At 45.3% G+C, this 26,534-nt stretch overlaps 1 protein-coding gene across 1 annotated transcript in view; it reads right to left on the bottom strand.

Annotated features, from left to right (window-relative positions):
• Positions 1 to 26,534, bottom strand: part of Unc79 (unc-79 homolog, NALCN channel complex subunit) — a 200,749-nt gene that overhangs the window by 114,762 nt on the left and 59,453 nt on the right. Inside the window, exons 11-17 of the mRNA XM_051150825.1 lie at positions 24,116 to 24,144; positions 13,653 to 13,882; positions 11,646 to 11,817; positions 9,877 to 10,107; positions 3,898 to 4,088; positions 3,256 to 3,379; positions 1,650 to 1,790 (exon numbers count right to left, since the gene is read on the bottom strand). Coding sequence (XP_051006782.1) covers positions 1,650 to 1,790; positions 3,256 to 3,379; positions 3,898 to 4,088; positions 9,877 to 10,107; positions 11,646 to 11,817; positions 13,653 to 13,882; positions 24,116 to 24,144 — 1,118 coding nt within the window. The remainder of the gene's footprint in view (positions 1 to 1,649; positions 1,791 to 3,255; positions 3,380 to 3,897; positions 4,089 to 9,876; positions 10,108 to 11,645; positions 11,818 to 13,652; positions 13,883 to 24,115; positions 24,145 to 26,534) is intronic.

Genomic DNA, 26,534 nt, shown 5'->3' with positions numbered 1-26,534 from the left:
GAGTGAGAAATTATAAAGTAAAATAGTTTAGGATAATTTTTAGAATTATAAATGCAGACTTCTAGGTTGGAAGGATTTTAGAATGGCCCCTGGGATTATAATGAGAAAAGACAAGATGGACCTACGGTTTGGGTTGTGTACCCACCCACATCCCTCCTGAGGCCTTCACTGTGATTTTTTCTATGCTCTCCACTGGGTCTTGCCTGGATCCTCTGCTGCCTGGTGTCCAGGTGGGTTCAGTCAATGGTAGGTAGCAGAAGAACACCAAGGCTGCAGGGGCAAGAGGGAGGAATGCTTCTTGCCACCTCTGCCTGCTCTGCAGTGCATCTGACGTCATCGCTCTAGGGCGACCTCAGTCAGCCACCTAGATGGCTGCAGGAGTTCCTTACCCTTCAGGCCTGCAGGGACAGTGGCTTCTGACTGAGCTGTCACTGTGGGCACTTCATTGTCCTTCTTACCCCTTAACAGCTCTCACCACCTACCAGGAGAACCCCCCCTGAAACCTCCCCTTTTTACTCTGAGTGATGATTTCTGTGGTGGAGCCCTGTCCAGCATATCATTCTAAACTCCTAAGAACCATTCTAGTAACCAGGAAGTGCCACAAGTACTACTGAGTTCCAGGTAGAGAAGAGCATCCCCTGTAAGTCAGAATACATGCTTACAGTGTCACTTCACTGGGTCTAAGGTTAAGCAATTCTAAAGTGAGGGTAATGGGTTCTTACAACTCTGTGATATTGTTCGCTGTGAACACTGCCCAGAATGAAGTGTTGTACATCCTGAGCTTGTTATACAACCTTGGAGTTGTAAAAGAAAGGAAACAAGATGGGCTGCTGGTCCCTCTCAGACAGGCAAGCAATGATCCCTCTTAAAAAATAAATAAATAAATAAATAAATAAATAAATAAATAAATAAATAAATAAAAAGTGCTGAGTACAAACTATGATCCCATGACCTCGCTAGTGTTTCTGATCCCCAGATGTCAGTGGAATAGCTGTGGGAGCATTCTGGGGACAGGCTTGCCATGCAGAGATGATGGCATTTGCCTCTCAGGAACTGCTCATGGTCTGAGAACATGCCTCCACCTGTAGAAACTCCTCCAGGTCCTCCATGGACATGTTATAAAGCACGCCAGCCATCCTTAGGCACTCTTCTCCCCCACAGGGATGCAATAAAGACCTCAGCTGATTGACAGGCACTAAATGCACCCAAAGACTCCAGCAATTGACTGTGTCTTCTCAAAACACAATGGCAAAAACAAAAGCAAGTCACCCCAGCTCTTCCCTTGACGTCAACTACTGATCCACCAGTAGCTAGAAAAGAGTCCCTGCTTTCCGGGAAGACATCCCACCTCAAGAGGAAGAATATAAGCCAAAAAATTAGTCTCTTGTTTTCTCAATATTAAGAGAGGGTAAAAAAGAAAAAAAAAGTAAAAAAGAAAATGAGAACAGAAACTTACTGATTAAAGGCTATATCAAGCCTGTCTTTAACAAATGTTTCCATATTTAATGTGGTTAAAACCTTCATGGAATGGAATGTGATACAGTCTTTCCAAAGAGATTTCGGAGGATGCTACTGTCAAGGCCAGACCAGCTGACAGAGCTTTCCCAAAGCTTAATGAATAGGACAAGAGCAGCCACAGCAATAATTACCCTTCGAGACGCGAGGTTCCCTGCCAGGTCATTGGCTCTTGATTTTCTTTGATTTGCCAATTCTTTGACAGAATTAACACCATCGGAAAACATACTTATCAAGAGTTGAAGTGGAACCGTGATATCTAACTCCGATAATACCTGAGGGAAAATGCATATACCCCGCCCCGGGGGCGGGGGGGAAAGTACATTTTAAAACTCAGACCAGGAAAGTTAACATTTTCTTTAAGTAAACTACTGAATGTAAGGGCATTAGCATACATATATGAACACAGTCATTTTCAATTTTCACACCAAGGAAGTCGGTTATCTTTGAAATTTCCACATCCCCCTCCCCACTGTCCTGTATGCTGTTGTGCTCTTTCCGCTGTCTTCCTTAACGCTGTGCCCTCCTCTCTCCACACGCACTGTGGAACTGTTTCCCTCAGCAAAGATCGGCTGCAGCACTCGGCCCGGCCCACCCCAACTCTGGCCGAACGCTGTATGGTGTCTTGCCCTCTGGTACAAGCTCCTGTCCTCTTAGGGCAAATACATCTCATCTGCAATGGACTTCCTGAAGACCCATGCTTTTCTACACACAGAATAAACCTAGCCTCCACTGCCCTTAGAACTTTCCTCAGGGATTTCTGAAAACAACTGCCACTTTCACAGGATTTAATTACTGGCACCATCCCTCCCACTGTCAGCTGCTTGAGAGAGGAAAAGATGAGAAGACACGTTTCTAACCCAGTCGTTATCCGGGTGTATGCCACCAGAGCTCTGCAGTCCCACAACTATTATGAGTCAGATTTGAGGCCTATCTTGTCCACTCTCTTCAATGGTCAGGCCAGTGCTTTGACACCGTCCAGTGCAGCACCTGCCTTCAGAGCAGTGCAGAAGGCTCTGAGGTCAGTCCCCAGCACCACAAAAAGCAAACTTAAAAAAAAAAAAAAAGTATCTGTGATCATAATAATTAAACATTAACTCTGCCCTCGTTTTGTGAAACTGCCTAAGACTTCATGGGAGGTATTCAATTTCACATCTTTTTTTTTAAGTGAGTGTTCACTAAATAAAATGTATATCCAAGTGCTACGGGGAAAGGCTGGGGAGGGCTGTGAGGTTTTTTAAATATCTATTGGAAAGAACAGAATTCACAAAAAGAACCTGTCAGATACTACAGGAAGGAGCAATTATCTGGGTGGACAGTGAAAACCTGAGCAGAGGTAATTTGTGAGGCAGGCTTTAAAAGATTAAGTTTGTGATCATTATGGCGACAGAAGAGGAAGTCATCCCAGACTGAGGGGACAGCACAAACCATCTCTCTGTGAGTACATCTCAACCTTTCCCAAGTCAAGGCAATCTCTCTGAGCCCCGGACCCCTAGTCAAATGCAAGACCCAAAAGGCCCTATGAATTTGGTAATATTACTGAATACATTTATATTTATTCACGACAGCTATGTGTCTCTAAATTGTAACCGCTTATCTCCGCACCTATGACATGGGTCTGCAGCAAACTTTCATAAACACAAATATTTAGGGTCTCTGCAAAAACCCCTCCCCCTCCTCTTGGCTGTCTAAAGCTCAGTGGCTGGAAGTCACCTCAAAATGGTGGCATCATTCACTTACATGAAGCCAGAGTAGTGCTTGCTCCTGCACAGTGGAGGGATATCCTGTAAACCGACAACTAATAAAACCAAACATCTCTTCCATTGAAAACGGCAGAGGACACAGCTCTATGTCAAACATTTTGCTGAAAAGCAGAACAACAAAAGTAAGTGATCGAGGGGTACACACCAAAGACTTCTGCTGTCACCAAAGTGTTTCTAACTATAGCCTCAGAGAGCTAAGGTCTTCAGATTAATTACTGTGTGTTCTCGCCAGGCATTTATGTCTTCTGCTGCTTTAAGAGGAGAGTTTCCATCATTAAACAGAAGTGAGTGTACGGTTGCAATAACATTGCATTAGTGTTCATCCTTAGCAGAAGGAACAACCCCAGCATCTAATGACATTTCCCTTTACATTTTCCCAATATATCCCATCAACCACACCCAACAATGAACAAAGGGGCATTTATTACCCTGTGAGAACAAGTCCTTTTCTGAATAGATTCAAACCACCTTAGCTCAGTTCCTGGCAGCATCTCCTCTGAGCGCTTCACCTCACTGCACAGCATGGGTAGACTATATAAGATGCTTACTGGCACGCAGTACACGCTCCTGAGTGTTAGGTATCGCTACAATTAATGACTTCATTAAACTACTTACCCACCTTAATACTTCCCTGAATTCCTTCAGCTGGTTATCGGGGACTTCTGTCCGGATGGCTTCCAGCCATTCGGGCATAATGCACTCCCACACGGACTGGCTGATCACATTGTAAGGAATCAGGCACAGGATCCTGTTGAGACCTTCCTTCAACTGAGTCACTGTGCTGCAGGACTTGTCCCAGTATCCGCCAACCTGACAAAGGCAGAAGAACCAATCATACTCCTCCCAATTAAATTCAAGGGCTTCTTGGAAGGGAGTAGGCCTAGGACAAGTCCGAGTCACCAGCCAAGAGTGTCCAGAGAACATCCACGTCACCATTAAGATGGATCAGTGAATACAGAAGTATCTCTGTGGGGAGATGCTGGGTCCTTCCGGGAACCGCCCAGTAGTGGTACAACTATGGTAATTCTATTTCTAGCTCTTGAGAAACTTCCAGACAGAACTCCGAAGAGGCTGCATTAACTTGTACTCCCACCAGCAGAGCGTGAGGGCCCCTTGCCCCACAGCCACGTCGGCATTCATTGCTACTTGTATTGCTGACGCTGGCCATTCTGACTAGTGTGAGGCTGAATCTTTTCTGGGGTGGGTCTGAGGTTAGATTTCTCTGTGTAGCCCTGGCTGTTCTGGAACTCACTCTGTAGACCAGGCTGGCCTCAAATTCACAGAGATCCACCTGCCTCTGCCTCCTGAATGCTGGAACTAAGGGTGTCATCACCACCACAACCAAATCTTAAAGAGCTTTGAATCTGCACTTCCGTAATGACTGAGGATGTTGGATACTTTTTAAAGTGTTCATTTAAAAAGTGGCCATTTGTGTTTCTTCTTTGGAGAACTTTCTACTAAGCTCTATCACCGTCACCACCACCACCACCATCACCACCACCACCACCACCACCACCACCACCACCACCACCACCACCACCACCACCACCACCACCATCACCACCACCACTACCACCATCACCACCTCCACCACCACCACCACCATCACCACCATCACTACCACCACCACCACCACCATCACCACCACCACCACCACCATCACCACCACCACCACCACCATCACCACCACCACCACCACCACCACCATCACCACCATCACTACCACCACCATCACCACCACTATCATCATCACCACCACCACCACCACCACCACCACCACCACCATCACCACCACCACCACCACCATCACCACCACCACTACCACCATCACCACCTCCACCACCACCACCACCATCACCACCATCACTACCACCCACCATCACCACCATCACTACCACCACCATCACCACCACTATCATCATCACCACCACCACCACTACCATCACCACCACCATCACCACCACTACCATCACCACCACCACCATCACCACCACCACCATCACCACCACTACCATCACCACCACCACCACCACCATCATAAGCAGTTACAGGTAGGTGGAGATACTGATCATAGGCCAAATTTGAACTATTCTGCCGTGGACCTCCAGAGCCCATGTGGGCTGTAATTACAAAGTTGCACTCCTACTGTGATAAATAGCGATGAAAACTACCCTTTCTAAAGTGCAGTTGCTCTTGTCTGCAGAGAGACACAGTTCCTACTGCCAGACTCTCTCCTGCAGGTTTCCTTTAAGCACAGCACAGTGGTACAGAATCCTATTTTCCTCTACTCTACATATTCTGCCACAGTCTTTTGTTTTGTTTTGTTTTTTCAAAGAAGCTCTAAAAGTTGTTAAATCAATGAATAGAAAGGGATGCATTTGTGGGGGATAAGGGGTACAGTTCAGGGACAGATCCTTTGCCCAGCATGCATGATGCCTGGGTTCAATCTCAACACCAGATAAAAAGAGAGAAACTAATCAAGAGAGTATATTAATTTATAAGTTTAAGCTGTCTTAAGCCTGATATTAAAAATTCTATATTCTACTTTCTAGAATATGATGAATAAAGAGTCAACAGTTCTGAGTCTTTACCTTATAATATGAAATGTGCGACTCTTTTTATTTCTATTCTTTAACAGAGGATCAATAGGCGGTTGATTAAGAGAGGAATCTGGGAAGGATACGTGCATTCTCTCATTAAAGGATGATTTTCCCCTCCCCTCTCCTTAGTATGTCTTCTGATGAACCAGCCCCCTCACCCTTTTGTACAAGACGCTACTGCCATTTTGCCCATTAATTACTGTCATTAATTACTGTCTCTGCTTTTTTCCTTTGTGAATAGTGTGTGAGTGTGAAGGTGTGTGTGGTCTGTGCAGGTCTATGTGGTGTGCATCCAGAAGGGGATGTCAGGCACCTTGCTCTATCACTCTCCGCCTTACTCCTGAGATGCGGTCTCTCACCGGACCTGGTACAAGGCTAGTGGCCAGTAAGATGCAGCCATCCATCCTCCTGTCTGCCTTGCGCACCCCCAGTACTGGGATTACAGGTGGCACACGTGGTGGCCACATGTGGCCTTTCATGTGGATTCTGATGACCTGAACTGAGGTTCTCATGTTTGAACGGCAAGCACTCTAACTGCTAGCCATCCCATGATCCGTCTCTAAATTTTTCTCCCGCCCTCCTGGCCCAGCATCAACAGAGAACTGAATTCGGTGGTCCACAGTCTTATTGACACTGGGGGAGTTTTGGGCTAATGGGATGACTCAGCGTGTAAAAGTTGTCTGCTGCCATGCCCACTGATCTCCCAGACCAAACGGGAGAGAACGGACTATGACTTCCACACTCACGCCATTGCATGCACATCCTCCCTAACTCCACCATGCAATAAACAAATAAAAGGTTTGTTTTTTTTTTAAGTATTGGATACTATTGCCCCAAAGCCTACAAGCTGAAACTGGATGGCTTAAGCTTCAAAGAACTTAATCACAGCAGTTTAAGGCCCTCAGGAAATTCACCAAATACCCATGACATTCGTGCTGCGTACGGGAAATGAGTGTCACAGTGACGCTAGTGTCTTCGCTTCGCTGACGTCTATAAATCTCCAGTCCTGGCTTCTCAGCCTCAGAAACAAGGTCTGCGATACATCCAGCCACAAATCTCTACTCTATGTCTCCTCGGGCTCACTGCGTCCTCCGTCCCCTTTGTAGGCTTTCTAGCTCGTCAGTTCTGACAGAAGCACCCCTGCACACAGTCCACCTGGCATCTTTGTTACAGGTAAGATCCCAATGTAGGCTATAGAGAAGGATATATGGGGGACACTCAAATTTCAAATTGCCAAGAGACTGTCTTGAGGTAAAAATATTTGAGCTAAAAGAATGAAAAAGAAAGTGTGTTTGAACTTTTCATATCTGCCTAAAGCAGAAGATTTTGAAAATGCATGTCCATTTACCCCCTCCAAAGAGAGTGTGTCCTGAGAATCCAGCCACTCTGAAAAAAAGTCACATCTTGCTCTTAGCTTCAAAGAAGACAAAGCCATGTTGAGTTTGCTGTGGAGATCTTAAATTGCTAACTGTCCTGGGAGTGATTCCTCACCCTTCCTTCTTCTCAACAATAACCCTTCTCTTTTCATCAGTCTGCTGTTGGTTGCCTTGTAGGACCCACTTTGGGAGAGTTAAAGCCTTACTGACATCTCAGAGTCACACCAGGCCAGTCTTCAACCACTCTAAGAAAAAGAAGAGGGAAGCGACTGGAAACCGTCCATCGTGTAAAGATGCAATTTTACGAACAAGTCAGTAGGTGGCACCAAAGAAGAGAGGAGCATGTCCTATCTCACTAACTGCTCAGCCATCTGAATCCTAGGATCCCAGCTCTTCCTGCAGAGGGTCTGTACTCTTGACTTATCCTCAGATGTCTCATTTCAGCACCATTTTAAACTGAAAATTATGCCAAGGTCTTTTTGAAAGGAAAAATAATCACAAATAAAAATAAAGCCTAGAAGATACTTTGGAAAACAAAATCACGTCTTGCTGCCAAAAACCGATTCTGAGCCTCCACCTTTTTGGGTGAGGCACAAATTAGATTGTAATGAAGAAATACAGGGGTCTTCCCCGCTGCGCATCTACAGCGAATGCTTGCCCGAGGCAGCAAGAGGAGAAGCAGGCAGACACTTGTCCTCCAGCGTGTGGGGAGGGATTCTGGCAGGTCTGGGAACCATGTTTGGCATTTTAAATGGCACTGTGTGGACTTCCGCTGTAACTGGGTGATAGTGATTTTATGCCAATGAAAAGAGTCAATTCAAGCCAAATTAAAGTGTCTATAAAATCAGGCTTATTGGGGGCAGCTCTCGAGTGGCTTCACTGATCTCACGGGAGGAGGTCAGGGAATTCGCTATGCAGAGAAAGACAGAAGGGGGAAGCAGAGAGAGAGAGAAAGCGGGAGAGGAGTTGGGGGAGAAAATGCAAAGAGAAAGGAACCAAAATGTCTAGATTATACAGTGAAGAAGCCTTGGGCTGGACAGTTCAGGGTGGAGGGCGGAGTATGCCAACCAAGCCCTGTAACAGGTAGGGACTGAGGGATGCTGGGAGAATCCAGAGGCCAGGTCTGCTTGCTTGTCCCAGGTCTGAATCCCAAAACAAGAAGATTCAATGAGAAGCTGATTTAGGGCAGCTGGAGTGGATGGGGGGGGGGTCCCCAACAAATCAGGTCTGTCCACTCATCCCAGAAACTAAAGTAATGGTTGAAGATAAAAAAAGGGATTTGGTGTCCAGGATGGCCACACTGGGGATACTGGCAAACTCTGAGGTTTCGTGGGGCAGGGGCCGTGAAGTCTGCACAGTGGAGCAGCCTCAACCAAACTGTGGTCTGGCAAGCATTGTCTCCATTCTGCTCACACGGAGTATGATTCATGTTGAGAAATTTGCCCCAGAGAGTGGGAGAGAGGCCATCAGGAGGCAGTCTCCATCAGCTCACAGGCTGGAAATGGGTGACCTGTTTCCCATGCGATGTCTATCCTGATTGAGGGGTGGGCAGTCTGTCCCCTCGCAGGGTGGTCTCCTGCAATGCTGTTCTTAGAAGGTTCTTAGAAGTCCCGGGGACTTCAGGAAGCCATTACAAAGACCTGTAAACAAGGTGTCTTTAAAATGAGTGGTTGGCCACTTGAAAAATTCCTTCGAGTTGCTTTTAGCCTCGGTTTCTTTCCCCTTGCAGGGGCCTAAATAATTATTACAACCCACCCAGAGGCATGGTAGACCCAAAGAAGACCTATAAGAATGAAGCTACAGATGCCAGGCTTTGCCCTGCTTTTAGAGACCCACCGGGCATGCGCAGGCTGAAGTGAAGATTCGGTGCTTTCAGTAAGAAGTGCTGTCTGTGTCACTCTGCCATAATCTAGAAGTGCAGATGAAACCAGTGAGTCTCCTCACTGGCTGCAAGCCAGGAAATAACTGAGCCCCAAACCCATAGAAACCACTTCTTTTCTTTCTTAGTAAAGACAAGCAGCACTAAAAATGGACATATGCTTGAGTTATTACAGACATTTTGTAATCCCATCAGGCTGTTCTGTCCCGATTCCAAACCAACACCAAAACAGCGCATCACCAAAGATGTCATTATTGCCCTGGCCATGCTTGTTTTGTTTGGATTTGGATTTTGGTTGTTTTTTGGTTTGGGTTTTTTGTTTTGTTTTTGTTTTTGTTTGGTTTGGAGTTTTGAGACAGGGTTTCTCTGTGTAGCTTCAGCTGTCCTGAACTCACTTTGTAGACCAGGCTGGCCTCAAACTCACAGCGATCTGCTTGCCTCTGCCTTCCTGAGTGCTGGGATTACAGGCATGTGCACCACACCCAGAGGATTTTTTTTTTTTTTTTGAGACAAGGTAACCATAGTAACCTTGACTGGCCTGATACTCTCTGTGTATAGTCTAAGCCACCATGATCTCATAGCAATCCTCCTGCCTCAGCCTTCTAAATTACGGGATTATAGTTGTATGCCACCTCACTGAGGTAAACTCTTTGGCTGTTGACACAGAGAAAGGGACAATCAAAGGTAGCATTTCCCCCAAGCCTTCCCCCACAACAAGGTCCAGATGGGTGACCTCCACTTACCCTGGCAAATTCCATAGGCTTGGGAAGAAGGCACATGACCATGACATCAAACCGGACATCACATACTGTCTTCAACCACTTGGTCACAAACTGAGGCTTCAATTTTTCCACCAAGCTGCCGACCTCATCGTCCATCATATATGCTGTAGAGTGAAACCACTGAAACACCATGGCCACCAGCCGGGCCAGACTCTCTGTGGGCGTGTTCTCGCTGGGTGTACAGAGGCTCACCTGGGGTCGGCAGAACAGACCTTGCTCAGGCTCCGGCCAGGTTTACAGAACCGTTACAGGTAAGGGTGTGTGTGTGTGTGTGTGTGTGTGTGTGTGTGTGTGTGTGTAATGATGTAGTCAAAGCCAGCAACGTTACAAACGATTAGCATCTATCCAGGACTGTGGTCCTCTCTAAAGGCATGCATGGACTGACATAGTAGCATCCTCTAAGCATCTAGGATTGACACAGTAGCACCCTCTAAGCATCCAATACGCATTGCTCTCCTGGTGTAACTCCGTTATACAGCCTGAACTAGAAAACATTTTTCCCAAAAGATTAAGTTGATGAAGTGATATTTCACTAATATCTTCAATTTTAAAAATCCATACATATTCCGTTCTCAAAAGATGAGATTCAGGTAAAAATATAGCATCAGTAGTAATTCTGATACCCTAGTATCCCTTCTAAGTCACTATATTATAAGTAATTTTAAACAATATTTATCCATTCTGAAACAACAGTTTATTGAGCACTTGGCAGACTCCAAGGGTACAAAATAAACTAACTAACTAATTAAAGCACTGTCCCTTCCTTCAAAGGGTTTCCAACAATAAGAGTCACCATGTTCCTATATAATAAATCCTTGGAAGCAAGACATGTGGCATCAACAATTAATTCCCACTTTGGTAGTCATCCCCCCCTCCCCTAGAACTGTGTACAAGCCCAGAAGAGAACGATCACCATAGAGACGTAGTCCTTGTCTCTGGCAGGCAAAGAAGAAAAAAGCCTGCATCTCCTCAGGACAGCCTTGTTCAGCTGGGTCTTTGCTGAGTGGTACTGCCGATTCAAATCAGTACAACCATCACTCCCTGACCGTAATTCCTCCAGCATCAGAGACCCTGTTAACTACACAGGAGGCTCCCCATGCACATAGATGATAAGATATGAGCCTTTTGTGCCTCATATTGGACCCAGGCTGCACTTGAGAGCCTGCACTAGCAGCTCTCCCGTTGTGTCTTGTGAGGGAAGTGAGCTGCAGCCAGGCAAGGCCTGGGCACTGTCAGTCTCGCTGCCTGCTTGTTTGCTAAAAATCAAATGGGGGCAGCACTGCAGTTATAAAATCAGGATATTGATCCACTCTGAAAAACCTTAAAGATGTTCTGCATCCTGAAGTATCACTTACTCTGACAAAATTTAGTTGTTTACATAAACACAAATAGGTATATCCACCTTGGTATATTAGCTTCCTTCATCTTTAATAAATGATAAAATTACACATGTTACAAAAACTGGTTGTAAAATAAATTTCTTTGTAGTTAAGAAGGAGAATTCCCAGGATTCTGGAGATGAATCTGGACATGGTGACTTTTTAAAAAGCATTTAAAAGCAAGCCAGAGTTGAGAGCTACTATGGGGGAGGGGGGCCTACCACTCTGTTCAAAGGGTTGATTCTTCACCCTTTGCTGCCTCCTTTCAAAATGGCAGGAGCAATTCCTCATAAGACACACTGCGGGAATGAGAAGGGGGAGAGCGGAGAGGGGCTGCCGTCTTTTTCTTACCAAGAACCATATTCCGAACTGGCTGAGCAGCCTCTGGTCATGCTTATCGTCGTCCTTGTTATCAAAGTCGGCGTTGTCCAGGGAGTGGTGCGAGGACGAGAGGCCCAGCTGCCGCCGCCGGTTCAACTCGTGCTCCCTCTGCTCCGCGTGGAACTCTGCTTCCTTCAGTAAGCTGCCCAAGGAAGGCGAGTTCAAGTGAGACCGTGGAAACCACGTTCTGGCCTACAACCTATTTGGAGCCATCCCTTCCTGAGCCATGGAGCCCTGTGGTCACCCTCCTTTAAGTCGGTGTCGTTTACCTGGAAGCCTCGGCTGCATTTTCTTACTATCTCCTATTCCCCCATCTCAAAGATAAGTCTCCTTCTTCCAATCCATCACAAGCAGGAGGATGCCTCTCCCCTCTGGCTCCCCAACCACACCGCACAAGGCGGGAGCGGCCATTTGCACCCAGATGGTAGAACGGTCCACATCTAGTGTTCAAGGCTCTGGAAGCAAGGAGGTGACTCCTCTGTGACTTGCTAAGCAAGTAGCACATAGGAAGTAATAATAACTAGTGTTGGCGAGGGATGAGCAAACAAGTGATTGCGTGTGCACTGGTGGCACTGTAAACTGAAACTCATGCTTTCAAAAGCAATGTGGTAACATATCGTGAAAATACTGAAACCCTTTGACCAGCTAATCCACATCTGAAGCTACCTAGCAAAAGCCCTATGTACAAAATATCAAAATTTTGTTTATAAAATATTTTAAAAATTGAAAGCCATATAAGTATCCAAGGGCAGAGGAAAATATTATAATTCAGTGTGTGTTTGTGTATGTGTGTGTGTGCATGTGTGCGTGCATGCGTGTGTGTGTGTGTGTGTGTGTGTGTGTGTGTGTGTCTGTGTATGTAGGACACTGGCTGTCTTCCTCCATTTTCTCTGCCTTACTCAATTCCATGTGTATCCTGCTGAACTAGGAGCTGGCAGTGCTCAGGCAGACAGGCCAGCACACTCTCAGAATCTGCCTGTCTTGGCTCCCATTATGGGCATATGTGGTCATGACTTTCCACGGGTTCCGGGATTCGAACTCAGGTCCTCATGCTTGCACAGCAAATGCTCTTGCCCACTAAACCTCCTCCCCAGCCCCCTCTGTGGATTTAACATAAGGACTAAAAAGTGATACATATAAAACTTCAGCACAACATGGAAAAAGAAATTGAATATTAGCGCAAAAAGAAGCATAGACTCACTGTAACTATGATCATATAAATAAACCATACATTGAAAACATTTAGGTAATGTCTAAAACTGTACAGTTGCATTTTAACGTTTGCTTTCTTTAATGCTATTTAGTAATCACTGTAATTCTGTCATGGTTTGTCACGGATATAGGAGAAATAGAAAAGGCAGAGTCTCCTTTAAAAATGGACACTTGGGTATTATTTAATTTTTAATAACCTTGTGACTTTGGACAACATCTGAAAAGAGAAAAATCTAGAGGTTGCGGTATGAAACGCTGTTCTCTCCTTCCCCTCTCAGAACCCTTCAGCAGCCTGGTAGGTCATCTGAATGTCTCCCCTTGGAAGTTCACCTCAGCACTGCGCCACCTGGCTCCCTGCACCTCTGAATTGACAGGCAGGTGGAGTGTGCACATGGGCTCTGCAGCCCACCTCCCGGCTGATACTGCCACGCTCACACCCTCACTTTGATCGTAGCCTCCACTTCACCCCCCTAACCCCTACCTCCTCTGCCTACAACTGCCCTGCGCTCACCAGAGCCCACCATAACTAATACATTTCCGTTCCTCCGGTCCCCGCTTAGGTAACTGAAGGGCGCTTGTGTCTGCCAAGTGCCCACCCAGCACAAAGCCTTGCACATAATTTTCATTCAATCAAAATATTTATTGAAGTCATACATTTTATTCAACCACAGACAGCCTGAGAAACTGGAGTGGGTCGGTCCATCTCGGTGTGCGCCAAGTCGAGTTCAAAGCCACCCAAGTGTCCTCAGAGGAACCCGGGCTTACCTGATCACCGCCTCCACAGCGCAGACCAGCTCCTCCGCCCCACACTCCCGCGTGTTGATGGGGGGCGGAGAGGTCTGGTAGAGGTGAGTCTCTGCAGTGGCCCCCACCTCGTTACTGTGGTGGTTCGAGTGGCACCTTTTGCAGTATCGCACAGGCCTGTTTCCGTGACGACCGCAGCACCCTGCGGAAAAGCAGGTGACCACTGCCCTTCTGACATGGGAGCTGCAGTTCTGGAAGCAGAGAGAGTAAAACCAATTAAAGGTGCCTCCTGAGACAAAGTTGGATTAAAAACCTGGCGCAAATGGAACCCCAAGGGGTCACCGGAAGTGACGGGGCTTCCAAAACGCAGGGCGTCGTCTAGCCACTCAGAGGTGTTTTATTCTAGTGGAAAGGGTAGATATGGTCTAGAAAGCAATGGAGCTGTGTTAGGAAGCTGGCTGAATTTAACGCTTAAGGTTTTTTTTTCCCCAGCAGAAATTAAAAAGAAAAACCTAGAACCATGATGCAGAGAAAGCATACCACAGCACCTCAGAGTCAGAAAGAAAGAGTTCCAACCTCCAGCATAAGCCTTTTAAAAATTAGTGTGTACGACTTACAGAGTAGACTCCCCCCACCCCACCCCGCCACAGCTCGCCTGTCCTTGGCATTCAAGGACAGGCAAAGTTTACGCTACGCTGGGCTGAAGGCCCCATGGCAGAGCCATCTCCATTGCAACCTCTTCTCTCTGAAGGCTTAAGGAACACACCAATCAGCACCACAATGACACACCAAAGCACGACCAGACCTGGCCACAGAACTGGCCACTGACATCGACCACAGCAGAGCCAGTCAACGGACGGACGAAGTGATGGGGATGAGAAAAGCTGCGCAGCAGAACGGAGCTGTCAGCGCTGCCTCGACAGGAGGCGGGGGAGTGAGGTGGCATCTATGGGAAGCAAGCTGAGGAGCTTTGAGGAAGCCAGGAGAACCATGACATCATTAGACAGAGCCCACAAGCTGAATAGATACGAACACCTGAAGGGCAAATGATACCCTGGGCTTTATCAACTCAGTTTGTGGAAAGTGGAAACCCCAGGGAAGTCAGGAGGAAAAACTGCAAGCACAAACCCTCCATCAACAACATATCAGCGATGCAACGACCTGTCAGCGGGAACTGCCATCTCACTTCCTCTGGTACCAGGCTACTGACTTTGGACATTAGTGTTTTTAAAAAATAAATCTCATTTTCTTAACAAGACTCAGGCTAACAAAGCACCGAAGCAAGACGCGGATATTTAAGTCTTTACACTTTCCACAGTCACAGCTTTTCCAACAGACAGAGCAGCTGTGTGTTTATTGTCATAGAGTTTAAAATATTTATAATATGTTCTTACTAATTTTTCAAATAAGCTGTTGAAATGTCTTGTGATTCTTCTCTTAAAATTCCTTGTGGTTTTCCTATTTCAGCATCTGAGTCAGTACTGACTTTTCCCTGTTTATAGATGCCATAGAACTCCATCCAGGGAGCATGACAGCCCTCACCCTCCTTACAGCAGCCCTGACTTTTCTGACTGAGATCCTCAAGACCAGGCCTGTTGACTGTTGGCATTCCCTCACAGAAGGGGAGATATGGAGGGTCACTAGACCCTTACCAAGACGCCATCTACTCCTTCCTGCACTTCTAGCCAGCTACAGGCAGCTCTGTCCTAGCTGCACGTAGCTTCATGATCTCAGAAAATGCTAGAGATAGAGTGTTTGGAATATCAGCTGAAGAGGGGACTCCATCTACAGGGACGTCGTCACCCATGCTAGGGTTAGACTCTCTTCTGGTGATACAGCTACTTTGGGGACACCCATGCTCCTGTAAGTGCCCGTTCACACATCTCTCTACATAAGGCTTTGGATGGAATAGTACTTTGGTCTGTTGGGGGTGGCCTGTCTGGGGAGAGAAGACATCTGTGTTTCCCCAGGGAAAGCTCACACACAGTGGCCGTTCTCTTTCAGATGCTGAGTTTCACTCTTGTGCATTCTTATTAGTTTAGAGCTCCTCCTGCTCACCCTACAATCAACATGATTCTTACCGGCAGAGCAATATTGCTGAGCACATGTTCCTAATGGCCTTTCTCCCCTTATAGCTACTGCTGTGACCTGAACACTTATTCCAAACCCCACCCCCAAATTCCCATATTGAACTCTTCTGTTATTGGTGTTTGTTTGTTTGTTTGCTTGTTTGTTCTGAGACATGGTTTCTCTGTGTAACAGAGCCCTAGCTGTCCTAGACTCACTTTGTAGACCAGGCTGGCCTCAAACTCACAGAGATCCACCTGCCTCTGCCTCCACACCTGGCTACTCATGTTGAGATCTTAACACCCACATGATAATGTTAGGAGGCAGAGCCAATGGGAGGTGAGCAAGTTATAAGGACAGAGCCCTCAGAAATGCATTAGTGCCCCTATGAAAGGGGCCTGGAGAAAGCTGGCTATGAAAATAGGCCACAAGATTCCATGTCTGATGAGCAGGCCCTCTCAGAAGTCAAATCTACCAATGTCTTGATCTTGGATTTCCCGTGTTGTTTGTGAGTACCCCATCAGTGGCATTTTGTAGCATCCCAAATGGGCTAAGACAATTATAGTATCCCCAGATCCCAGGGTCATTTTTAAGTTTTTCAACTTTTTGCTGTAGATTTTCTTTTTTTTTTTTTTGGTCCACTATGTACAGAAAGAACACTTCATTCACCATGATTATCTATGCTCAGAGTCAGATTTTAATATGGTTCATATAGAATGTATCAAATGTACTTAGATACATAGAGGACTGAGAATACACTCACAATCTCTCCAAGTATTCACCTGTATAAACAACACAGCAGTTACATCAGACAGAATCCATAGGCACAGAGCCATCATGAGAAGCAAGAATAGGATTTGTAAACATCCGCTAGACACCTAAGTCCTCAGATAAGTGCTTAGCTATATGGGCTATTGTTAAGAACTGACTGCCACCTTCTTTTTCCTATGTCTCCTGTAGTCAAACCTAGACAGATGGCGACACTTGGGCCATGCCCGAGACCAGACTCTGCTCTCTAGAGGCCCCTCAGCTTAATCTATTAATAAGCCGGGTCTTTCCTCCATTCTCTTAAGTCCGAGATGGTACTGTGGGTGTCGGCATAATGTTCTTGTGGACTGTGTACAGTTTACCCTTGTTCATTCAAATGCTGATTTCTCTATGCCACTACCTGGTTTTAATCTGATACTGCATTGTGGTGTTTATTCTAAGTATCTCCTGCCTTAAGTTTGTGTAAACATGTCACAATTTGTTCTCTGTATTGCCAATAAAAATCAACTAGCCAATGCTGAGCAATAACAGAGAATAGGGTGAGACATCCTGTTCCTGTGAGGGCAGGAGAAAGAGAAGGATGGACAGGATAGGGCCACAGGGAGAAGACCAGGAAGCACCAGAAAAAATGAGCCACACCTAGGATATGAGTAAAAAGCAAGTACAAAGTGAGAAATCTGAATGACAGGAAACTATACTAGCATTGATGTTTAGGATGGAGTAATTATTGCGCAGCATTGTGTTACAGGCTAATTAAATAGATCCTAGTCTCTCTGTGTGGTCATTTGAGTATAAAGCTGGTTAAGGAGTAACTGTTGATATTGTTTAAATTATTATTAATATTTAATATTAATAACCATTCAACATGTGGGCTTGCTTTTAAATGGAGCATATGTGGTGGTTGGTGTGGGACTCCTGAGTGTCTCTTTAAGACGCTTTGCCCAGCCCAACCCGGTGCAATGGAACACTGTTACCTCAGGACCCTCAATACACACCATTCAGGAGGGTGTTCAGATCATTCCAGATTACCCAGCTGTGGCCCCCAGCATGACAACAAGGAAAGCAGAGAGCAAGCAGCCTCCAGTTATCTTTCACTACCTGTGCTTCCAAACATGGGACCAGGCAAAACCAGGAGGTCTGCCCAGTCGATCCTAGGCCAAATTACCAGGCTACTATTATGTTGGGAACAAGTTAGTAGGCATCATCAAAGATGCTATGTTTTGCTGGGCCTCAGTCAAGATGAAAATTAACTCCAGAAGTGGGATGCCGGCCTAACACACACTGGGAAGTGGCATTGGTGCTGGAGCCAGGCAGGAGACGGGCTCTAGAAAAGTGGCCAAGAGCTAAATGGTTCAACCTGGAAGAGGCTGAAAGGGCAGAAAAGAAAATGTCTTTGAAAGCTAGAAAAGAGGTGAGCTAGATGCGTCCCCAGCAAGGCAAAGAGGGAGAGGGGACTGTGGGGGGGGGGGGAGGGCGGAGAGGGAGTTCTATTTTGCGGTAGTAAAACACCCTGCTGCCTGCATTAACTCAAAGGGGAGAAAGGTGTCTAACAAGCCTGAGAATGTGACTGAAGACATATCCCGGCAGAATGAGGAGAGAGCTAATTCATCGGTGTTAACTGCACCTGGTAGGGCATGAGAGGACGGGAGCAAACTAGCAGGGACAGATTCAGATGGAATGGAGATGCTGGAGGGAAAACATGGCAACCGAGAAGAAGGCATCGAAAGCAAGATGGAAGGAGCAGATGAACATAATAAATGCTCCTTAGGAAACTTCATAACAATCATAGAACTGACTTTTTTCTATTTTCTCCCGCTGAATGACAGACCGCTCAAAACTCGGCCATTTAGTTATGTGCCTGGACTCTCCAAGTTAGAAATCCTCACAGGACATGAGCAAGACGTCTCCCCGCTCTGCTCTGTGATAGTTAGGGGCTAAAATGTAATGACTCAAAACTGCTGGGAACCAGAGGCCACCACTGGGAGGCCTTCTTCACCCTGTTTCTGGTGCTGGCTGGGAAAACTGAGCGATGGGCTCAACTGGGCCCTCTCGCAAGAGCATCTATGCCTGCCTTCTCTGTATGCTTTGGTGTATTCATTCATTTTACTTTGCTATGATGAAACACACATAGATAAAGAAAAGATTACCTTTTTAGTTCCATATTATGGAGGTTCAAGGGCATGGCAGAAGCTGGGCTCTAATGAGGACTTCCTAGTAGATGGTCTCCAGATAACAGAAGTTCTTGGGAGTTGGGGAGAGCACACTACCAGCCAGAGACCGAGAGGGGTCAAATTTGGTCTTCTTTAACAACCTACTCTGTGGGAATTAACTAGGGTTCTCTGAGACCTATGGAGAGCAATTTAATCTGTCCCTAGTAATCTCCCACAAAGCCCCATCTCTTAACATTGTCATCTTTGGGACCAAACTTCCAGCACATGAGCCTTGAAGGACAAGCTATATCCCAATCACAGCACTTGGGTTCTCATAGCACATAGGAAGATTCTGGAGGGGTACTCTGAAAGTATGTGCTCAAAAGGACCAGGAGTAAGATATGTGATCTTTCACGAACCAGCCTAAGTCACACAGTCACTTCTGCTACCTGAAGAGAGTCACACATTCTCACCCTGGGGGAGGAAGCACAGGCCCTGCTTCTCAGTAAGAGCAGAATTAGAGAATTGGCATTTTGACCACAGCATTTCTGTTTCAGGATGCACGCCTTTAATCCCAGCACTCTGGGAGGCAGAGGCAGGTGGATCTCTGGGAATTCAAGGTTAGCCTGGTCTACAGAGTGAGTCCAGGTCAACCAAGGCTTCACAGAGAAACCCTGTGTCAAAAAAAGAAAAGGGTAGAAAGAAATAAAGGAAGGAAGGAAAGAAAGAAGGAGGGAAGAAGGAAGGAAGAAAGGAAGAAGGAAAGAAACTACTTCCAATGAACCTCGCAAAGACACACTATGATCATTGCCCCAGACATCACAGATGGTCATCTCTGTCACAAACTGTTTGAGTCCTCACCCAAAGAATCCAAATGCATCACAAATGCCCCTCCCCATCTATAGAGTTACTTCAAGTTTGGAAGAGAATTGTGTGCCTGGCCGCATGGGGCTACCATGATAGGCTGTCCACACTGAGTGGCTGATGTGATAGACTGTCCATACCCAGTAGCCAGCTTTGTAACCCACAAAGCTGTCAAGGCCGGAAGACATGTTTATGGGAGTGAAATGGGCCTCATGGAGGGCTTGGAGGAAATGGACAAAGTATTCTGATGGCAGGAGAAAGGGACTCATCAGTAAAACATTTGGCCATCATGATGCTGCCTTGGCCATGGGAATCAGGAAAGGTGGGCTGGGGAATTTTTATGTGGAGTAGAGGTGCCACCTGAATGTTTCTTGTTGGGGGACAGGGTACTGGGGAGATGGCTTAATGGGTTGAGGGTTTGCCACCCAAGAGTGTGGTGCCAAGAAGCTATGTAGAAGCTGAGTGCAATGGTTTATGTCCAAAGGACCCAGAACTGGGAGTGGCAGCAAGACAGTGGACACTACAGTCTTGCTGGTAGCAAATCTATCTGAAACCACAAACTGCAGATTCATTGAAAGTCTGTCTCAAAACATAAGGCATCAAATGTCAGTCTTTGGCCTCCACATGCCTATGCACAGGTAAGCACACAGACATACATACCACATACAAAAAGGAACTGTGAAGGGAAAAGTGAACAAAAGAGTGAATTATTCCATTTACACATTGGGTTTAATGAGAAAATGTTGAACCCAGGACACTCTTCCCAGTCAGTGATTTAAGATTCTCAAGGCAAGAAATTGTTCCTGGGTAAACTAAATCCAGGGCCCCCATCAGGAAAATGTGGTTTCAGGGGGAAAATGATGACGGGATTAGATACAAAGCCATTTATTAAGACTTGGAATGTAGTGTTACATCATAGGCTCTTTTAGGCAGGCAAAGACCTGGGGATTCTAAGGGCACACACCAATATCCTCACTACTATATAATAAAGTGCTGAGTCCCCAGAAGCCTCACAGAGAGTTCAGTGTATAGCAGGGCTTATCTCAGAGAGATGCCCATCTAACATGTGTTTAATGGAAGAGGTTTATAATGGGCACCTAAAAGCCATAGTGTTTCTCATGGGTTGTGTCAGGGTGGAAGGAGGCCCAAGATGAAGATGCCTTCAGACTGGTATGATTCTGAGAGCAAATAGTAGGGTGCTAAATCTGCTGGTCCTTCCTAATTTTATGTCAACTTGACACAAGCTAGGGTCATCTGAGAGTAAAGAGCATTCTTCCATAAGATCTGACTGCAGGCATGTTTTAGATTAGTGATTGATGGAGGAGAGCCCAGTCCATTGTAGTTGAGGCCATCCCTGGGATGGTGGTCCTGGCTTCTATAAGAAAGCATGCTGAGCAAGCCAGTAAGCAGTACCCCTCCATGACCTCTGCATTAGCTCTTATCTCTAGATTCCTGCCCTGTGGAGTTTCTGCCCTGACTCCTTTCAATGATGAACAGTGTAACAATTAACAGAAGTGTGAGCCAAATAAGCCCTTTCCTCCCCAACTTAAGACAACTTGGTATCAGGATCGTGGTATATTTCTATTACAGACCTGACCACATTGTTTGGGAGAGGACTGTAGAAGGACTTTAGAACTTTGTAGAAGAAATGTCATTGAGTGTTCAATTCTTAGTGAGCTGCTCAGAGGAGCTTGGAAGATAACGCTGTTGAGGGCAGGATAGACCATAGAGGCCTGTCTTATGAAGTTTTGGAGGGAGTTTTAAAGATTCTATCCGAGCCATTTGTTATTTTGAATTAAGATTCTGTGGTTCTCGTTAGCTGGGGCTGAAGAATCAGTTGGGATTAACAAAATATCGGACATATTAAAATGAAACCTTAGTTTACTGGGACACTGGAGCCTGCTTGGCTGGAGCTGAGAAAAAGTGATGATTCAGAAGAAAACAGCAGCCAGGCATGGTGGCACACTCCTTTAATCCCTGTGCTGAGGTAGGCAGAAGCAGGTGTATCTCTGTAAGTTCGAGGCCAACCTGGTCTCAAAGTGAGTCCAAGGCAGCCCGGACTATTACACCGAGAAACCTTATCTCAGAAAACCGAAGTAGAGGAAGGAGCAGGAGGAGGAGGAAGAGGAAAGAAAGGAAGGAAGGAAGAAAAGGAGGAGAAGAGTTTCCTGAGAGTCAAGCACACAGAAGCTTTGTTCCAGAAGCAGCAAAGATTATACTTCGTACTGGTAGCCAGACTTAGCAGTGTAATAGTCACCCAGGAATTACTGGTTTGGAAGGCATGAAGGGGTCCTGGAGAGCAGCTGAAGGTTGGCACTGTGAGAGGCCAAGAGAGCCATTAGGAAAGGTGTAGCCTCAGTGGCAGCTGAAGACCCAGGATTGAAGGGGTCATGCAGAGAAGGGGAGGCTTGGCGCCAGGAAGAGAGCCTAGCAGAGGCTACTGGGGACAGTGCAGCTCAGTTGCAGAAGACCCCAGCATTTTGGAGATGCCAGAACCATGGGACAACCACCAATAAGAGCAGCAGCCATGGGGTGGAGCCTGTCCAGCCTTAGAGGACCAGTTGCATGTGCTACAGAGAAAAGAGCTGCAGAAGTGAGCCAAGCCCTTTGGAGGAGCTCAGAGGATCATAAGTCAATCTGGATATTGAACATTGTGTTATTTACACTGTTGGGAGATGAGTTTTGTTTTTTATCTGATTGTGCTGTGTCCTGGTTCTTCCCTCTTGAAGTAAAGAATTTAACGTATTTTTTATTTTACTTAAGCTCACAGCTGAAAGACTAAATTTTAAAAGAAAGTTTTGGCTTTAAAAGAGACTTTGGATTTTGTTTTTAAGAGGCTGAATTTTAAAGTGTTTGAATTTGTAAAGACTGTGGGGGCTTTTAACGTTTGTAAAATGTTTTATGTTGTGATGTTGGTGTTAATTTGTGATCCTAGTGATGAATAAGAAAGGAAGATTGTGGCTTAAGAGTGATATATTTGTGTCTCAAGTTGACAAGGGGTCAATTGTCCTATATAGTTTTATGTCAACATGACACAATTAGGTCATTTGAAAGAGGGGAGCCTCAACTGAGAAAAATGCCTCCATAAGATCAGGTTATAGGACATTTCTTAATTAGTGATCGATGGGGGAAGGCTCAGGTCACTGTGAGTGGTGCCATCCCTGGGATGGTGGTTCTGGGTTCCTAAGGAAAGCAGACTGAGTGGGCCGTGAGGAGCAAGCCAGTAAGCAGCATATCTCCATGACCTGTGCGTCAGTTCCTGCCTGTTTGAGTTCCTGACCTGGCTTTCTTCAGTGACAAACAGCTAGCTGGAGGAATAAGCTAAATAACCCCTTTCTTCCACAACTTGAGTTTTGGTCATAGTGTTTCATCAGAGCAATAATAACCCCAATTAAGACACTGCTTTAATCTGTTGCACAGATTCCTACATGCCGTGCTGAACTTCAGGTTTCTTTACCCAGTGTCATGCAGCAGAACTGATGATGTGTGACTTCTGAGCTTCTGCCACAAAGGGACTTGCAACCTCCATTCTGGATCTTCAGAACACCACTGCCTCTACACAAGCCCAGCCTAGCCTCCCAGAGGGTGAGACTTCTCATAGGAAGAGGGAGGCCCAGCTGCCTCTGTCATCTCAAGCATTCAGGCAAGCCAGCTAAGGTCCCACATATAATAACGTGGCGATCAGACCATCCGTCATCAGCTAGTCATCGCTCTTCTCATTCTACACCCTGTGACTCCCCCTATCACACACCAACAACAACCTTATGCGGGAGCATTAAAAAGCCCAGAGGAGTGCATGAGCCAAATAGCCAATTCAAAAAATGGCAATTAAATAATTGATTATTGCTGGTAACAACTGCATCTCAGGAAGGTTTGTTATATATAAATAGGTTTGTTTATATACATAGATATGTACATATGTGTGAATATATACATACATATAAATATATAAATCGATCATTTTATGTAAAGAGCCAAGACAGCCTTCAAAGATATACACTCATGATCAACCTCCAAACAGAAAATAGAGTGGGCCAGAATCCAGGCTTCTCAACCAACAGGGCAAAGCTTTTGTCATAATACCATAGTGCTGCCTCTTAATTTTTCAACTACTAAAAAAACAGAAGGAAAATGAAAAGGAATGGCCAAGGAAGTTTTAGCAGAGGAATATTTAACTAAACATACCATTCTACTCACACCTAAATGAATATGGCCTACATATAATGTATCTTGGCATATTTTAACATATAGTAAACTATATGCATTGGGTCTTGAGTTAATGATGCATTTAGCACATCAGAAGCATTCTTTCCTAAAGTTAAATCACATGATTTGCATCATTGTCTGCACCTCTTCGTGATTAGCCTTTTCCCCCAGAGCTGCACAAACACTTCCGTTTCAGAATACTGAACAAAGACACTGAACATATGACGGTGAGCAAAAGCAGACATGGATGTGGAAACCATGTGGACATCACAATCTCACATGCGTACAGCACTCCCTCTCCTCCTTCCCAAATACACTGACATGGGCACAGTGGGAAACTATGATGCAGAAATGAGGCAGATGTCAACAGGTGAATTTACACACAAACACAGGAAGTCATGCCCCATCACACAGATGGTCAGCTCTTACCTTCTTCTGACATATAGCAGATATTTCAGCTGTAAGGGGAAGGTACACAAAATATCAACAAAGCACAAGAGCCCATTTTAAATAAGGGCAACCATGAAGGGTAATTAAAACAAAAACAAACAAACAAAAAAACCAGTCTTAGTGGTGTAAACCAATGAACTTCATCAAAAAGCTTTCAATTTGACTCATAAATTGTCATCTGCATTTTTTGGCTTCTATTCTCCCCCAGAAGCATAAAATACCTCCTCTTTAATCTTCTAATGGTGTTAAGTCTTTATTGCATGCTGTAACTATGTCCTGTACATTCACATCTAATTTAACCTTCTTAAATACATTAAGGACATTGGTCAAGTTAAGCCATACAACTTTGATCTCATTGTTGAGTAGACAGTGATACTCAGAAGACTTATTCAAGATCATAGAAGTGCTCTGTGATAAAGCTGTGAGAGCAGCTAAGGACTCTGGGCTCCCCTTTTGCTGCTCCTTCCGTGATGGAAAGAGTGATGGGCGGTGCTTAGAGCATCACCCTGAAATGCTCTGAAAGGTCAAGACTATAGGAAACTCTTATCTTGGTCTCCTCTGACTTGAGCTATCAGTCTTAACCGAGTATAAAGCAGCCTGTGGCTACTTATGAAAAATTTCTTGTCAGACATCCGCAGACCCTTTGGAGCAAAGCGGTCAATCTGCTACTGCCTAGTGAGACTTCCTTTAATGAATGTGTAAGAATTCTTTGCAGCTGGCATGCCAAGTGTTTCTGTGGAAACTGATATCCTGAGAGCAGTTGAAAATAATTTTTCCGAGAATCTATCACCACTTCCCTTAAAATAGTAAGGCTCCACGAAATGGACTGACACTTTATTTATAGAATGGGCTATGTTACACTAACTCAAACGATTAAAAGAAGGTGTTTTCCAGGCCCTGCCTATAAATTAGGAATTAATGGGTACCGAAATCAGTAAAATGTATAATTCAGTGTTTAAAACTCACTTTATATAACTCCTTAATAGCCTACTGTACACATTACATAATCTGATGGTAATGCCACACCTCTAGGTAAATAACTGAACGCTATTATCAGTGATTCCACAGACAGACATCAACTAAAAATGGTGGCCAGAATTCAGAATCACACCTGATAACTCAACATGTGCTAGTATCTTAGAAATCAAACATTGACCATGCTACTGAGGAGCCAGTTAGCTACTCAGGAGGCCAGAGGCTGCTTGGGCTGCGAGAGTAAGTCTTGTCTAGGCAATATAGGGAGATCCTGTCTGTTAGGGAAACAAACAAATGAAAACAAAACAAAAGGAAAATAAGCTGGCCACATGGGGTATCCTTGTGTTCTCAGTACCAAGGAGGAAGAGACAGAAAAACCCAGGGTTCCACGCCAGCCTGAGCAACACAGATGAGACCTTGTCTCAAGAAACAAAACAACAACAACAAAAGTAACATATATTTCTGAATGTGACTGTCTAATATCAGAGCATCAGAGGCTCCCTAGAAAGTGGCCTGATTTAAAAGGGCCTCGGTCCATACTACAAGCCCAAATCTTCTTACGGATAAAGTAAATTTTCTCAATGTCCCTTAGAAGGAAATGGAGGTTGAAATGGAGCATTGCTCTGTGATACAGGCGACACTCATTATTATATTGATTTCTCTCTTAAAGTTGAGATAGCCTAATATTAGAAGTTGGGTTTCAAGGAAGCAATATAATTTAAATGAAAAGAAAGCCTCATGGCCCTTGTTAGTACCCGGCTTCCCGTGGCCTCTTCTGCTTGTCCCTTTACTGCCTGTGTCTGTAGTCACAGTCCTTGCTGTGTCCTTGCGGGGGGGAAGCCAGTATGTCTCCACCTTCCCCTCCCATGTCCGTTCTCAGCTTTTCTGAGCACTTTTGCTTTTCGATGAAGCCCTGATAAGCAGGCTGGAATACCCACTTCTCCATGTGCACCCTACCAACTTCTGGCGTATGGCTTCCAGGCTCTAACAGCCTTCAAAGAGCACCACGAATTTCATCTTTTCATTAGGAAATAGTAGATACACTTCATCCCCATCTTACTGATTGAGAGACAAGCTCTCAGAGCGAGCAAAGGACATCCTCTCACCCCAAAATACTGCACCAGTAATGGCAGCAGGAAGAGGACCATTGTTCCCTTTTTGACTTGTCACAGCAAACATGGCAGCATCTGTTCTACACACAGAAAATTCCTCAGGACATGATGCAGCAGGCTTTAGTCGTACATAACGCTAATTGTAATAGCTAACCTTAATTTTTGGCAGAATTGAAAGTTCCTTCCCTGGTTATTAAGTGTTTAGGCATATTATAAGCAAGACATTGATAGAACGCCTCAGGTCAGTGAATATTCCTAAAATATAAAGCTTGGTTGCTGTCTTCATAAAATAGTACAAAAGGAGATAAATC

The sequence above is a fragment of the Acomys russatus genome, chromosome 1 (assembly GCF_903995435.1).
Source record: "Acomys russatus chromosome 1, mAcoRus1.1, whole genome shotgun sequence".
NCBI classification, from domain to species: Eukaryota; Metazoa; Chordata; class Mammalia; order Rodentia; family Muridae; genus Acomys; species Acomys russatus.
The sequence above is the reverse complement of the archived record's forward strand: the minus strand, read 5'-3'. Positions and strand labels throughout refer to the sequence as shown.